The 17861-nt window shown below is 34.8% G+C and overlaps 1 protein-coding gene across 1 annotated transcript in view; it reads right to left on the bottom strand.

Moving 5' to 3' along the window:
• Positions 1–17861, bottom strand: part of ZMYND11 (zinc finger MYND-type containing 11) — a 174797-nt gene that overhangs the window by 43199 nt on the left and 113737 nt on the right. The window contains exons 2-3 of the mRNA XM_042782248.1: positions 12302–12461; positions 2393–2437 (exon numbers count right to left, since the gene is read on the bottom strand). Of these exons, the coding sequence (XP_042638182.1) occupies positions 2393–2437; positions 12302–12461 (205 nt within the window). The remainder of the gene's footprint in view (positions 1–2392; positions 2438–12301; positions 12462–17861) is intronic.

The raw sequence follows: 17861 nt of genomic DNA, 5'->3' as shown, positions 1-17861 counted from the left end.
ATATCATAAAGTGATCTGATAACAAAACCAGTCCAAAATGAAATAATTCCAAATCCAATCTCAGTTCTAATATTATCTTTCATTTTTTAAATACAACCTAAAGAGTAATTTCTCAAGTAAATTGAAGACCCCAAACCAACCTAGAGCTTAGTGTTTCAAATAGTCTGTTTTGTTCTGCTGTTTGATTTTAATATATTAAGCACTTAGCACAAGGTGAGAACAGAAAGAATAGTAATAAATGGTGATGCTCACTATTCACTATTCTTATCTTCTCATCCATGGTATTGGATGCTTTATTGAAAATAATCATTAATCAGAATGTCCGTGTCCTGACAGGTTGTCAAGTTTTCAGGGTCTGTTGAATTTGGAAAAATAAATTGAAAATGTAAAACTAAAATTTCCAAGGGACATTACCATAAAAAGCAAAAAAGAAAGTAGGCTTATTTTCTTATTGGAGCTATTCCTGGAGACAAAAGAACATGACTGTAGATGCACAGGTGTTCTTCAACATTTTCTTTTTTCTTACAAGTTTTTGTACAACTGTACCATTAGGTCCAAACGGAAGACTGTTGTAGGTCCCCTTAATTTAGAATTCACTCCTCATAAATATCACTCTTCGCTTTCAGTAAAAAATACCTGTGGTAAGAGTGATGGATTAATTTCCAACCTTATTTTGTAGGTATGGTACCACAAAGGTAATATACACATTTAGTATAATCAAGACTGCTTCCAGTGGGGCTCCTGAAATTCAAAACTTGGGATCCATCATCATTTTTCTTTTTATATAAATAACTATCTACACTGTTTCCAAGTCTGCACAACTTTACTTTAGTTTCTCTGATGTCAATACTCTTCCAATGAATGGGCTTCTGTATAGCATTCATTTAGTAAGCAGTGATTAGTAAATTCTCCAAGATCATAAACTTTCTGGTTTGCTTTTTATTAAGAAATTGGTAATCTTTATCAACCAAAATTAATAAAAACAAAACACAAAGCTATGACCATTTTTAATTATTTGCTGCAGATATATATACAATATACATTGGTGGAGTAATTTCAATTGGACTGTTTAGTAAGACCCTGATCTGTGCATATTAGAAAAAAACATCTAGCCCACAAAGTTTGGCACAGCGGCAACATACAAATATGTGTGTGTGCTGCTTAGCTTTGTTAAAGTAACAGTCATTGGTGTATCCCTTTCAGATGGCTTACATGTAAACTGAATTTTAGCTATTTCAATTTTTCTATCAGTAATCATCAATAAGTCAGGTTTCAGGGGAGATGATACATTGTTCTATTTTTAATTAACAGAACTCTTTCCAAAGCTAAACATATTTCCAATATTTTCCTCAAATGACTCATTATTAATAATAGAAACTGCCATCTTTTATCTCTGGATTTTTTTTTTTTTAACATTTCTTTCTGTAACTTATCTTCATATTATGGTCAAATGGTATGTACTAAGGTAATTAAGAAAAGGAAGCAAGAGTGTATAGTTTTAGTGGATAGCTTTAACTTCTTTATATTCTGTCCTACATCTTTCCATTCCTCCCCTTTCCCCATCCACCCATGAAATGAAGATGAAAATGGAGTTATCTTCTATGGGCACTTCTAAACTTAGTTTTTCATAACAATTACAGAAATGAATGTAAACTCAAATGAAGTAAAAGTAGAAAACATTTGGATATATGTTTGTATGATAGCATATATTTAACTCCATTCTCTAATTCTCATGGGCTGGGAAATGTGTATTACATTGTTCATTCTTTCAACTGTGGCAATACATTGCCTTCCAGTTGGTTCTGACTCATAGTGGCTCTATAGGGCAGAGTAAAACTGCCCATAGGGTTTCCAAGGCTGTAATCTTTAAGAGAGTAGACTGCCACATCTTTCTCCCACAGAGCAGCTGGTAGGTTCAAACCACCAAGCTCTTTACTACACAATATACAAAACACGCAAAACTCAAGTTCAAATGTTATTAGATTCTGAATCCAGGACATATTTTTCTGAGGTATAAATAATATACATGTTTGTTATAGGCAGAGTTGCCTACAATTTATCTTTTAGTAAATGGAATTTATTATATAGTATGGTGACAAGGGAAGTTTGCATTTTCACTAGATTCCACCAGATGTCATCAGCTACTCTATATACAACCTGACTGAGAGCATAATTTGTGAGATGCCCTTTCCAATACAAGGAAACTTTTAAAAAGCAAACCTACTAGCACAAAATTTAAACTAGAAGCAATGTAAGGTAGTATGGTTTTAACAAACGATTCTAGCAAGAGTTAACTAAGGTAGCCTAAAGTAAGAGAAATGTAGTTTAGGAAAAAAAAAAAAAAAAAAAAGGCAGAATTGAAGTAAAAGAACATAGTGCAAAATTAGTTCACCTTGTTTGGGGTTGCTGTCCTGGAGAAAGGCTGCATACTGTAGGCCTTTCAAAATAAAAACAAAATAATCTTGGTCTCTCTACTATAACTTTGCTCAATATCAGGCAATACACAGGGCTAAAGGGATTTCATACATGGTCAAACTGTTTCTTATTTGCTATACAACTTATATTATTTTGCAGGTGATATAAACTGATAATCTACTAATGTGACCATCATTAATGAAAAGACAGTAGCATGCATACTCAAGAGCTGTTACTAGTTTAGGAAGAAATTTTCACACTAAAATAAAAGCTACAAATGGACATGAGAGACAATCTCCCTCTAAGAATTATGTGCCATGAATTCTACAATGATGTTAGAATAATATTTTACTAACAGAATAAACTTTGTGACATTGTAAATTTCTATAAGATGCATATGTCTTTTTGATCTGAAATTGGTTCAAACTGGATTAAAAACAAATTGGGAGTGATGAATGTGAAAGTAGTAAACTCAGTATTTCACCACAACCGTGAAATTTGTACAGGCTGTCTTTAGAACCTAGTAGAAACAAGACCTACCATATAGCAGCAGTCAATTTAGCTAACCCTCTGTCACCCATTCATAATATTTGGTTAAAACCATCAACTCAATAGCCCAACTGGTTCAAATCCCAGCTCTGGCACTCATTAGCAGTGTAACCCTTGGACCAAATTTAGCTTCTCTGTGTGCCGCTTTCTACACATAAAATCAACAAAATAATAGTACCCAGTTTATAGGGTTTTTTAGGATCACATGAGTTAATATCTATATCTCTATCTATATAGATATAGATATATATATGGTATCTAGAAAATTTGTCTGGCTTAAGTAAGTTGTCAATTGTTACTATGTTTATCTATTTGCTACAGTATACAAAATAAGGATTGACCAAGTCACAAAATGATATAACATACTCATAATTATATATGTGTATGCATTTCTCTTCCAGGCACTTTAAAATTCTGTTAACTCCTTTGACTCTCACATTTCTGTAAGTTAGATAAAGCAAGAAATATTAACTCATTTAGAGATAAAACTGAAGCGCAGTAACAGAGTTGTTTACAGGCATGCAGCAGGGGAATTAAGTAAAATTCTGGAACTATAGCCTTCCAAATTATATTCCACCCAGATTATAAATAAGTAATTTTGTATTTCTACTTAATGAGCAAATAAAATATTACACTACCAAAGATATATGTTTGAGACAGTATTTTACTGTAGATACAATGTAAAATTCTCTACAATCCCAAATTTTGTTTAATTCTGTTAAAAAATCCCATGAATCATTAGAAGGCAAGAATCTGATGATTAATCATCTCCAGTAATTTTTTAAATTAATTATTTTTTAAAAGAAAAATATTGTAACATTGTTCAGTGAAAGAGAATTTAGACAGAGGAGAAAGAAAAAAAAAGAAGGAACTCACTCTCAGAATACACACACACACACACACACACACAATCAATCAATCAATATAAGCTTAAAAGAGCAGGATGGTATGACCGAGCAATACACCTCTGAATAAAATGGATATTTTTACCAAAGCAAAAATAATTTCTGAGGAAAAGTGTGTACATAATAGTATGAGTACACAGAGAACCAAAGTATAATTGGCTCTTAATGAATTAATAAACACTTAATATTTAAGTTTATTTAATTATTCATATTTTTGGAAATGGGCATCTGGAAGGAATATGTGGTTCTATATATAATTAACATAAACAGAATAAAATATATTTCACTTTTTAGAAAAATCTTCAGTATCCTTGAGCAAGTTTGGCATTTAGGGTATTTAAAACATATGATTTAATTTATGACAGCTGTAATTGTAGTTAAGAAAAACAAAAAGATTTAATTTTATATTTTTTCATTCTTACTGTACTAAGTTATATTTATGAAAAGTGGGTTAGGAGTGCCAACATCAGTATGAGTTTAGCAAGCCTCTTTAACTAGTTTTCTCAAGAAGGAAGCAAGGGAGCCCACTTATTGTCATGGTTATGGTGTTATTTCTGAATAATAAGGGCATGCATTAAAATCCTACCTCCTATCTAAATGATGTCAGCCTAACTACATTTCAAGAAACATATAAATCAAAACTTCTTTTAGACTGGGTGTTTTGGATTGGGAGAAGCAGATGATGACAGGATAAAATGTGTCTCTTTTGCCCTTCTTTATTGAAGATTTAAGCCCATTTGCTATGCACTGGAATCAACTCCATGACACACAACAACAACAACAATCCCCAACATAAGAAGACCTAATGGTGCAATGGTTAAGCACTTCCTCCTAATCAAAAGGCTAGCAGTTTGAACTCATCCAGCAGCTCATGGAAAAAAGACCTGGTGATTTACTCCCATTAAGACTGTAGCCTAGAAAAAATCCTATAGAGCAGTCTACTTTGTCACATGGGCTCACTATGAGTCAAAATCGACTTGATAGCACCTAACAACAACAGTCCCTAGCATAATATGTTAATCTATTCAAAGAACCAAAACATGTGTAAGTTCATTAATTATACTTTCTAAAAGCTGTCAAAAATCTTAAAGCAAAAATATGGAATTAATTTTACCTTTTCATTTAAAAAGATGCCTATTAGGCCCACTTTGAAATAATATGAGATCCAGGTTATATGTAGTACAAGACATAACAGCCAAGACCTGAGCACTAACTGCTGGCGGTTCAAACCCACCAGCTATTCCTTGGAAGGAAGGCTGGGCAATCTATTTCTGTAGTGATACCGCCTCGGAAACCCAAGGAGGGATGGCTATGAGTCAGGTTCAACTCTATGGCACTGAGTTTGCTTTTTTGAATTTTCATATCATAAGAAACTAGTAGAAGGATCCTAACCAAAAATGTAAGCTATGTTTTCTATCTTTAAACTGACATTAACTATGAAAGAAAAAAAAAAAAAAAAAAAAGGAGAGAGATCCTGAGTTTAGATTTGGCAGGCAAATAAAAGAAGTAGTTTAATAGATATAATTTTTTACATTTTTAAGTCGTCCTAAATACTGATGACCAAATTGTTTAATATTACATTAACAGTATCCTGTCAGATAATAGGGGTAGAGTCATAGCTTTGTATGGGGACCATGAATAAAATTGAAAATAACCCAAATAAGTAGTATTAACTGCCTTAATTTCAAAACACGTTTGATATGTTTTATTTGCAAACAATCTATAACTCAAGGTTACCTCCTCTACTAGTAGCTCGTTTTGTAATAAGCACAAATTTATCTCAACTTGTGAATTAAACTCTTAACTCATAAGGTGCTCACTAATGAGGTGATTATTTTTAAACTCTTTAAAAAGAATTTTAAAGAGTTTATTTCAACCCAGGAAGTTCTTATAAAATTATTTATTGTATATAATAAATTATAAATAATAAATATGTAAATAAAATATATCATCTTGTATATAATAAATAATTTTATAAGATCTTCCTGGGCTAAAATAAACTGTTTAAAATTATTTTTAAAGAGTTTAAAAATAATCACCATCATTAGTGAGCACCTTATGAGTTAAGACTTTAATTCACAAGTTGAGATAAATTTAGGCTTATTACAAAACGAGCTACTAAATACCAATCTTAAGTGCGCCAAATGGTAAAATTCTGCCCAAGAAATACACTTCTAAAATAGTAAGAATAAAGTGATTGAAATATTGTGAAGAAATATGTATTAAATCTAGCCATCCATTTATATTTCTTTAGATGAAGCAATCTATGAGCCTATGAAAACATGTAGCATTTCTTTTTAAAAAAACAAAAAACACTTGATATAATAAGATGTTGATCAGCCATCACAGAGTTTTGCCTTGTGCCTTGGTCTGTAATTTCAGAAGCTATGAAAACCTTTTCCTGTTCATGTCTAATAGAATTATTTGGATTCTCTGAGTAAATGTAATGTCATTCCAATCTCTAAGCTTAAGATGGACTGTAGAAAATTTACAATGGTATTTTCCAACTTCAGTGAATTCATCATTTAAAAAAATGGTTGGTAATATATACTTTTGTTTGCTTACTGACTAATAGTTAAAGAAAACATTTTAATTTGAGAGTATCTTCATTTTTAATAATTACTGTTTTTATTCTATTATCTAAAATGGATATATTTAAAATATCACCACAAAGGTACTTACCTATTGCATAATTTTACCATAGTTTCTCTAAATGAATTATCACATACATAGGAGTAAAATGGGATAAAGACCAGCATCTCAAAATGTCTGAAAATAATTATCATGTAATAGAAGGAACCTTAGTAAAATAGGGGCCACTACCTTTTACTTCCACTCCTCGGAAGGAAGGTTGGGCAATCCTACTTCCGTAGTGATACTGCCTTGGAAACCCAAGGAGGGGTTGCTAGGAGTCGGGCCTACTCGATGGCACATGACAACAACCTTTTACTTTTGATATATAGGCTTCAACTTGTAGATAACAATATGTTGTTACTGTTGTTAAGTGCTGTCAATTAGGTTCCAATCATTTTATAAAAACAAAAAACAAAAACAAGAACAAACTCACTCCCATCAAGTCGATTCCAACTCATAGCGACCCCCTTTGGGTTTCTGAGGAGGTAAATCTTTATGGAAGTAGACTGCCAAGTGTTCCTTCTGTGGGGTAGCTGGTGGGTTTGAACCGTCAATCTTGTGATTAGCAGTCATATGCCTTAGGCACTATGCCACCAGAGCTCCTTAATCATTTTATACTGTCATATTATTATAGTTACTAGCTTTTTGTTAAAAAGTTGCTGCATTTAATAAAAATAACATTTAAGGTATGTATTTTTTTCAATTTCAACAAGTTTTAAACATTGGAAAAAGTGTAGCAGAGGTAGAATGTAACAAAAACACTTTGGTTTTTAAAACTCCATCAACTATTGTTCAGTAGTATAAAGAAAACTATTCTCTTGTGTACTTTAGATTTATAATTTTGGAAATGAAGATCAGTAGAATCCAGTCTCTTTACCAATACAAAGTATGTCAGAGGTGCTAACTTCTGAGACTTAATAGAAATAAATAAAGGTTTTCCCCCTACTTCTGAGACCACAACTACTATTTGTAGAAGCTACAGAAGAAAAAGGGGAGCTCTGGTAGTGTAGTGCCTGAGGCATTTAACTGCTAACCAGAAGGCTGGCGGTTCAAACCCACCAGCCACTCCTTGGAAGGAAGACTGGGCAATCTACTTCCGTAGTAATACTGCCTTGGAAACCCAAGGGGCAGTCGCTATGAGTGGGATCCGACTCAATGGCAGTGAATTTGTTTTTTGTTGAAGAGAAAGTGTTTTACTACCTATTTCTAAAATGACAGAATTGTCTGAGTAAAGAATACTTGTAACTTTGACTTAAAGGTTTAAAAACAAATAACCAAAATTCCTCTATGCTTTTCCTTCCTGAGGCCATAGAGATCTACTCGACTTGTCTCTCTCGATAATGAATCAGAAAGTAAACAAGATATGTAATAACATGAATCATTCAATTTAATAACTTAATTTTTAGAGGCATCAAAGTGATTCATACCATATACAAGGTGGTAAAACTTGTAATATATAAGGGATGGAGCTCCAGATTCAAATGGTAGCATGTAGGACTGTCACAGCCCATAGAATGCACTTGTGCAAATTAGAAAAGGTACCCCTGTTGTAAGACATTCTTGTTATATACTGATTTTGTTAGAATAAGACACTTTACTGCTATTATGCTAGAGAACTGTTGAGTAAATATATGATCTTACAATGTCTATGATGTGAATGAAAGAGCCTGGTGGCACAGTGGTTAAGTGCTCAGCTAACCTAAAGGTAGGCAGTTTGAACCCGCTCAGCAGCTCCACAGGAGAAAGACCTGGTGATCTGTTCCCATAATGATCACTAGTAAAGAGGACACACTAGGGCAGTTCTCATCTGTCACATGGGGTTACTATGAGTCAAAATTGACTCGATGGCACACAAACAAGACGTGAATGGTACTTCCTAAGTTGTGCAGTTCACAATTGACACAACCACCTGGACAAACCATGGAGTTAATACACATACATGAAGCTGACTAGCTGTAGGATGCTGTGTTATGACCAAGGATAACATATGTTCAATTATATATCCTTATAGAATACTGTTAGGGCATAAATTACAGCATATATACAGTTCCTGGGCAGCCTTGTGGCTATAGCATCCAGGGTTTTATATGATTTTATAGTTATACCTTAAAAGATCCAATGTCTTAAAGGAAAATCTCTTTACAAACTTCCTTGTATTTGAGTATTAAGGCTGAAAAGTAAAAAGGCCCTGATGAGAAGTTTTGGTTATGTGGTTAGTAACACTATACTATAGATAGGAGTTTGTTATACTGTAGACAAGAGTTTCTTGGTTCCAGCATATTTCCTCACTGGTCACAAACTTGCTTTGAGTATATAGTTACATACTTTAGATAGATAATTTCTATTAATCTTTAAACTAATCTAATGATTAGCTATTATTGTCTCCATATTACAGCCCAGGATCAGAGAGGTTAAGAAATTTCCTCAAGGTCACTCAACTAAATAAATGCCTGAGATGGGATTGGAACCCCTGTCTGTAGGAACATGCAAGACTTTATCTCTTTTTATTATATTACATTGCCTCAATTTTAGATATTTATATATTTTATAAACCAGGCACAATTTGTTATGCCCAATTGTGCTTATATTACATATGTATAGTTAGTGTGAAAATATGTGTGAATAAGAACCAACCAGAAATAATAACCTTTATACTGGCTATTTAATCTACATAGATTTCACCTTAAAAAAAAAAAAAAGAGACAATAAGAAGAAATGGTTGATGCTATAAATATAGGCACAAAGAACATGTGAAAATACAAAAAAAAAAACAAAAAACAATATAGAACCTAATATAGTGATGACCACTGTGGTAGTTATGTTTGTGTGTCAACTTGGCTGAACCTGGTTGAGTGGCTGGGCAGCTGGTGGTAGTTATTCCCCATGATGAGACTGGCAATCAGCTCCATGGTGGGATCTACCACAAGCAGCTGAGTAGCTGCCTTTGGGATGTGGTCTGCTTCCTGTATTTAAGGAGAAGCCTTGGGAATGGTCTCTAGCCTATGGCATGCTTGGACCCTGCATGTAGCCGTATTGTTGCTCAGCAGCCTGTCATGCTCTGCTGACCTTGGGTCTTACAATGGACTTGAGTTAATGGCCTGCCACGTGGTTTGGTAACATCAGGACTGTGTCTTTTTACTTGTCAATCTTGGGGCTTCTCAGCCTCAGCAGCCAGCAGCTGTCTGGGTGAAGAAACGCCTCTAGCTCCAATGGGCTGTGAGCAGGAGGCAGAGCTATACCCCAAGGTTGAAGGGCTTTCACCCAGCCCCTAAAGCATGGTACTTTGAACTTGGACTTAAATCCTCCAAACTGTAAGAGAATAAACTCCTGTTTGTTAAGACCATCCCATTTGCGGTATATTCTTGTCAGAGTGGCACTAGGTAACAAGAACAACCATATATTAAGTTTATTAACTGCTGAATTAAACTGAACAAAGAAACTCCGATTTAAGGAGGAAGAAAGCATATGGAAAAGCAGTAATCTAATAAGTAAGGATAAATAAAATCACAGAGAAGTGGAAGGACAAAGGCATACATGTCAATGAGATGAAAAGATGATGGATAATAAATCATATTGACAAGTCAACTATGAATGACTTTTATGAAAAAATGTTGACATGATCCACAAACAAAATCATGTGGATTAAATTAAGGTGCACTTATTGTTTAATTCCCAGATAAATCTCAGAAATTATCAGTATTGCCTTCTATACTAAATCTGTAAGTTTCTGAGTGCTTCACGATTAGAAATTTAATATTATCTGGATTATTACCCTTAGAATTATTTTGAATATATAATAAAGTGTCAATTATTCAGTGGCCATTTCTTAAAATGTTTGATAACAGACACATATACATCACTTTACATTGTTTTTATTATGTCTTGGACCAAAAGTTTCTTCATTGACAACAAAGCTTCACTTTTCTCTAAGCAAAGTCACCAGAAAAACTATTCTGGTAACATTTTCACTTAACATTTCAAGAACATTTCTATTGCACAAACTAAATGATAACAGGAAAATTAAATATTTTTTTCTTTCATGTTTTCTGTTTGTGGAAAACATAATTTTTTCCCCCTGAAGCTGTGAAGGCACAGTATAAACTGGCAAAAACAGTGTTTAAAATGAGCAACTTTTCTAATTTTATAACTTAAGATAGCTACTTCTATGAACCAGCTCACCACTGTAAAATGTGTCAGTTTACTGATCTCAGGCCTGGTAAGGATATAGTAGCATGTGTTTGCTGACTTAACATCTGTAGAACCAGAAAAGGAAATACAGTGCCAAGTTTTTAGAAAATTCTTCTACAAAAAAAGCAACTTGAAGATTTTTAAATCATTAAAATCTAAAATTTTAGATTTCAGAGAACTCATGATAAAACACTCCCAAAATACTAATTACTAAATCCATTCCTTTTTAAAAATTAACTAAATAACATCTATTATATTTGAATCTTACCACCTTAAATGGTGTTCCTTCGCAAAAATTAATACATAATGATTGAGATATCAGAAATATCAAAAGCAACTAAAGTAGAAAGACAGAAATATACACATGAAACAATCTTTGTATAAGAAAAATGCACCTCTATTTGTGCCCCCGAGTATAAAATTATAAACAGGGAGTCTCTGAGTTAGGGATCCATTCCTAACTTTAAGTCTTTAAGTGGATTTGTAGGTGAGTGACAACAGGTCACAAGATTCTTACTTATCCTTACTTTAATGCAAGAAAAAACTCCAGCCTTTTCAGTGATTTAAAAGCTGCACATACAGCAAGTGAAGGTGATTGTGATGAAGAATTTGTTAACGAGTAGGGGTTGGTTAGGAGCTCTGGTGGCTCAGTAGTTAAAGCATTTGGCTAATAACCAAACAGTCAGCAATTTGAACCCCCAGCTGCCCCATGGAAGAAAGATGAGGCAGCTGACTTCTGTAAAGATTTACAGCTTTGGAAACACTATCAGGCAGTTCTACTTTGTTCTATAGGGTGGCTATGAGTCAGAACCAACTTGATGGCCATGGGTTTGATTATTTTTTTGGAGGGGTTGGTTCAGTCCTGTCAAAGTGAGGGCAAATTTACGTAACGTTTAAGGGCAAGTAGGGGTTTTCCTTAAGTCAGTAGTTCAAAACCCAGGGCTACCTGTACTGAAAGAAAATGAAAACATTTTAATTTAAAAGAGGAGTCAAAGTAAGAATTGGTAGAAATAGAAAGAGAATTAACTTCTTGTCTTTACTACTTGATTTTGGTACTACTTTCAAAAAACATTACTGTAGTCACTAGTCCACTAAGATACTGGCCTGGGGAGTCTAACATTTTAAATCTGTATACTGGGCAACAAAATTCCAATTTAAACTTGCCTCTAGGTTCTGACATAACTCCAAGCTAAAATGAGATTTTTCCCTAAGAAGAGAGTTTATACCTTTTAGTCTGTCCAGAAGATACCGAGATACTCTTGTGTTGAAACATTTTTTACTAAAATTTATTGAAGAAATATGCAGTAATACCATTAACTGCAATAGGGTGCAAAGAGTTTTTGTTTGTTTTGCCTTACTTTTTGGATTTGGTGTAAGAGACAGAAAAAGAAGGCTCCTGTTAAACTGAGTTATCTCCTAAAGAATCAGTGAGGAAACTACCTAATCTACCAATGTAAATCTTTAATGTTTACTAAAAAATTGAAATATTACTAAATCAGTAAAAGTGCAATATTACTAAACATCTGAACACAAATGTCTACAGATTATATCTAAATAATATTCAAAAACTGAAAGTTAGCATCTCCAAATATCAAATTAAATATACTTACAATCTCATCTCCTGGCAACCAATATCCTTCTTGTTCAATACCAGCTTTTGAACCTTTGCAGCCCACTGTTAGAGTTTCAACAATAAGACCATCTTTCACAGCTAAGCTCAGCTGACGGGTGGTCTCTTTTGGATGCATACCGTGGACTCGAGACATATACCTGAACATAGAGGAAAAGCAAATGTAAAAAAATCCCTTAGTACTAAAAAAACTAAAAATGAATAAAAATAAGAAAATGGAGGTGATTTATTTCCCTTTTATTATGACTTGTACTTACGAGAGTGCTTTATTTATTTTAATAAACAAAAAGTGTGTGAGGGGAAAAGTGCTAAATACTTAGCTCTTTCAGTTATTATGGTGTTTCATTCCTAACTTATATTCTGTATGTTTACAGCAATAATTGGTTCAAAATAGTCCCAATGGAACAAATATAAATCACCTAATAAATTATAGTGAAAAATCGCATTTAGCTTTGAAGCAATTACCAGGAACTTACATTCTGCATGTTCCAAAATTAGAATTTTATAATTTGCAATCGTATGGTTTGAGAATATAAAATATTTTTACCCAAAACATAGGAAATGAACACGAAAGGGAAAAAAAAAAATAGGAATTACATGAATGGTTATCAACATATAAGAAAAACAAGAATCTACATTGTTACCAATAAGGCAAAATTTGTGATTTTCAATGAATTATATTTTGGAGTGAATCCCTGAACCTATATAGGTATTCCCTGACCTACAGTTAAATGGCCCCTTTAAAAAGTATATATATATATATATATATATATATATATATATAATATTTCAAACCTCCCCTGAAACATAGAGAACTTCTTTGTACTCACCAATTATATTTAATTCATGTTAACATTCTGGCATATTGGCTTCATATCTTTTTCTTTTTTAAAGAAATAAAATGTTACAGTTGAATTGGTAGCATTTTCCCATTTCCACTCAATCAACACTGATATGAACAAACACATACATACATGCATGCACGCACACACACACACACACTCACCCCAGTAAAACTACTGAACATCAAAGAATCCTTTGGATATGCAGGCAAAAACATATTTGGACAAACCAAGCTGGCCTTAGACATCTCCAGAGCAACATTCTATCCTAGAAGACAGAGGAGTAATGCCTATCAAATGCTCAAGGAAATAAGTGGGACCTAAGAATTTTATATCCGGTTAATCTGTCATTCAAGTGTCAAAATAAATAATAAACAATTTTGAAAATTCAAGAACCCAGTATCGCAGAAACTTCTAAATTAAGAGGATGAACTTCAACAAAGAAAATTAGTAAACTTTGGTATAGGATCCCTGGTGGCACAGTGGTTAAGCGTTTGGCTGGTAACAAAAAGGTTGTTACTAGCCATTTCAATAGAGAAAAACATGTGTCAATTTGCACCCATAAAGACTACAACCTAGGAAACCCAATAGGGCAAATATGCTCTGCCCTATAGCATTGCTCTGATTTAGAAATGACTCTATGGCACACAACAACAAGAACAGCAAAGCTTGACAAAAAGACTAATGGTGAGCATTCAATGTAGTTAATAGAGGGACTGAGATTAAATGGAATGTGGGGAGTATGGTTATAAAACAATATAAATGTTAACACTGAAAATTGTAAACATGATACAGAATTAATGAAAATTACATTAGAAATTAAGTATACTCCTTATGTTTCTAAAGATAACCCCTGGAAAAAAAATACAAACCTTCTAAATAATCTGCAGAAACACATACAAAACACATTATGAAGTGAAATACAAAGGAAACAATAAATACAGAAAGATTATTAAACATGATGAGCAGGCAAAAACCAAACATGTTTGTCTTTAAAAGAAATGCTAATTGGCTAAAGTAACTATTATAAGAAAAAGATAGGATTACACACATATGGAGAAAATATGCTTTATTACAGGAGATAAAGTGACTCAGAAATCTTAGAAAAAGCAAAGGCATATCATAAAAATGCAATCCAAATGAAGCAGAGATCAAGATTGTAATTTATAGAATTTCAAATGAAGGGCAAAATAATTTTTAAAAAAGACAAACTTAGACATAGATACTTATAAAGCAAAAATTATAAGAAATAAAGGAGATACAGACAGAGACACCGAATTATGATATTTTAATTCACTTCTTTCAGTCCACAAAAGATCTAGTGGACATAAGTATAAAAGAGCCAATAAGTAAGACAGATCTAGTTGATTTATTGTGACCCCTCCCCAAAAAAATCCTGTTTAAAGACCAAAGAATATTCATGAGTTTTGACGATAAAAATCAGCCACAAATAAGATATAATAACAAAGTTAGGAAACTCATATAAAAGCATTGACTCAAAAAGATTATCTAAGAATAGAAAAATATCTAAAAACAACAATAACAGAACAACTAAAATATTAGTTAAAAAGCAAAAACTGTTGGAATATTTTTGGCCATAATATCACATGCAAGCAAATTTTGCTGAAGAAAATTCAAAAATGGCTGCAGCTATATATCAACAAGGAATTGCCAGCAATTCAAGTTGGACTCAGAAGAAACCAAGAAAAAAAAAAAAAAAAAACCAAACGCACTGCCATGGAGTCAGATCCGACTCATAGCGATCCCTCCTTCGGTTTCTGAGGCGACATCACTACTGAAGTAGATTGCCCAACCTTCCTTCTGAGAAGTGACTGGTGGTTTTGAACAGCCAGTCTTCTGGTTAGCAGTCAGATGCCTTAGGCACTACGTGGAATAAGGAATATCACTGGTGATGTCAATGGATACTGGCTAAAAGCAGATAATACCAGAAAGATGATTACCTGTGTTTCATTGGACTATGCAGAGGCATTTGACTGTGTGGATCACAGCAAATTATGGATAACATTGCAAAGCATGGAAATTCTGGAACAATTCATTGGTATCACACAGAATCTCTACATAGATCAAGATTCAAATCAGACACAACAAGACGATACTGCATGTTTTAAAATAAGAAAAAGAGTGTGTCAGAGTTGTAGCCTTTCACCATACTTACTTCCATAGTGATACTGCCTCGGAAACCCAAGGAGGGGTCGCTATGAATCGGGGCCGACTCGACGGCAAATAACAACAACAACAACAACTCAATCAGTATGCTAAGCAAATAAGAAAATGGACTATATGAAGAACAATGTGCCATAAGGATTGAAGGAAGACTAATAAACAACCTGAGAATATGAAGATAACAGAACTGTGCTTGCTGTGATAGTTGGAGCTGTGTGTCAACTTGGCTGGACCCCAGTTCTGTGTGGTTGTTCCCATGATCAGATCGGATGACTGTGTTCTGAGTGGCCAATCTGTTCAGGAGGAGTTTCCCTAGGGGTGTGGCCTGCTTCCAGGAAGGATACCCAGGGACATCCTGGGTAGAGACACATTCTTCTGTGGATGAGATTCCGTTGTGTTGCCTACAACTGTCTGTGAGTGAGCAGTCCATCGTTTGGCCTGGAGATCTTGGATTCGTCATTCATTGGAGTCAACAGTTGGTGTACTGCCTGCCAGCCTTGAGCTTTTCGGCACCTGCGGTTGCAGAAGCTAAGAAAAGCCTCCAGCCTGACGTTTGCCCTAGGGACTTTGGACTTGCCGGCTTCTATACATTTGTGAGCTATTTTCCTAAGATAATTTTTTTTTTTTCTGTCTCTCTCTAATCTTTGCTGGTTTTTGTTTCTCTAGAGAACCCAGTCTAACACATTTGGTACCGGGAGTGGTTCTAGAGAGACAAAATCATAAGGATGGGCTTTCTAGATTGGTTCTCCAGTTTGATTAATTTTAGTGACACTAGCGACTCTACGTCTGCTAGTAAAGAGGGCCCTACTAATCCGTGGTGTGAGGTGGCAAAATTAATACATGAAATAGCACCACCAATAGATCAAGTACTTTTGAGAAGTGATGCTCTGGGTGATCGGATATTTGATATTTTTCTGCAATTCTGTCAGAATGAGGAGTATAAGGAAGCTGGTTGGTTGGTCCTACTTACACTGGACTAACTGGTGAAAGAGTGAGATGAGCTCAAAGCTGCTGAGTTTCGGCTTAAGTGCCACATAAAAGACCTCAGTGCTCCCAGCTGTGCTCTGAATGAAAGCCTTATATCTTCTAGTAACAGCTGATATTGCTGAAAACCAAACTCAGAGTCTTATTGTAAGGGTGGCTGAATTACAACGCCAGCTAAATTGCCAATTCAGAATGGTGTCTGGCATTAAAGTGAGGGCATTGATTGGAAAAAAATGGGATCCTGAAACCTGGAATGGGGACATATGGATAGATAATCAGGAAGATCAGGATATAGAGCCTGTAAATTCTGTTGAATCCCTCCCATCTGAATGGATTACTGTAAAACCATCACCCCTCACCCTCAGTTTGATGGGATTAACTCGGCTCTTCCGGCTGGGTCACTGTTTGAGGCAGAGACCATGGAAGACATTCCTGAATGCTCTCAGGAACTGCCTCAAGCACCGATTGTTGCTACGAGATCCATAACTAAAGTCAAGCCCAAGTGAGCCGAGGGGAAATAGAAAGTGTGACTGAGGAGGTGATACACTATACCCGAAAGGACCTAGTTGATTTTGCTAACATGTACAGACAGAAACCTGGAGAATATGTATGGGAATGGCTAATGAGGGTGTGGGATAATGGTGCAAAGAATGTAAGATTGGATCAGTCTGAGTTTATTGATTTACGCCCACTAAGTATGGATTCTTCATTCCATGTCTCAGCTCGAGAGGTTAGGAAAGGATCTGATAGTTTATTTGGTTGGCTTACTGAGGCATGGATTATGCAGTGGCCTACCTTAAGTCAAGCTGAAGTGCCAAACCTGCCATGGTTTAAGTAAAGGAAGGAATCCAGAGGCTTAGGGAAATTGGCCTGTTAGAATGGATTAATGAGATCAGGCCCCTAGAGCCAGAAATGGAGAGTCCAGAAGACACGCCTTTCACCAGTACCCTGAGGAATAAATTTGTGAGGGGAGCTCCACCATCCTTGAAGACTGCTGTGATTGCTATTTCATGTAAACCTGATTTGACAGTGGGAACTGCCCTAATTGAACTAAAACACTTAACTACTATGGGGCTGATTGGACCCTGTGGTAATAGGGGCCACTTGGCAGCAATTAATCAACAAAGGCAAGGTAGGCATGGTTACAATAATGGACAGCAGAGTCGGAACACTAATCAGAATGGTATGACTCATGTGGAATTATGGCATTGGCTACTTGCTCATGGTGTTCCTAGTACTGAAATACATGGCAAGCCCACTAAGTATTTACTTGATCTGTATAGACAGAAGAATTCTAGGTCACGTGAGCAGCAACCTAGATTGAATCGCCAGAATACAGAGTCACAACCTCTCAATCAATTCCCAGACTTGAGTCAGTTTACAGACCCCAATGAAGGGGAGGCCAGGTCCCTTTGAGGAAGGACCCCACTACATTGCCAAAAATCTATAATGTCAGTCTTTCTCCTAGCCTTCCCCAAAGGGATCTGAGGCCTTTTACAAGAGTGACTGTTCATTGGAGAAAAGGAAATA

Source organism: Orycteropus afer, unplaced genomic scaffold, assembly GCF_000298275.1.
Source record: "Orycteropus afer afer isolate SDZICR_OR568_19922 unplaced genomic scaffold, OryAfe1.0 scaffold00271, whole genome shotgun sequence".
In the NCBI taxonomy this organism is placed as follows: Eukaryota; Metazoa; Chordata; class Mammalia; order Tubulidentata; family Orycteropodidae; genus Orycteropus; species Orycteropus afer.
The sequence above is the reverse complement of the archived record's forward strand: the minus strand, read 5'-3'. Positions and strand labels throughout refer to the sequence as shown.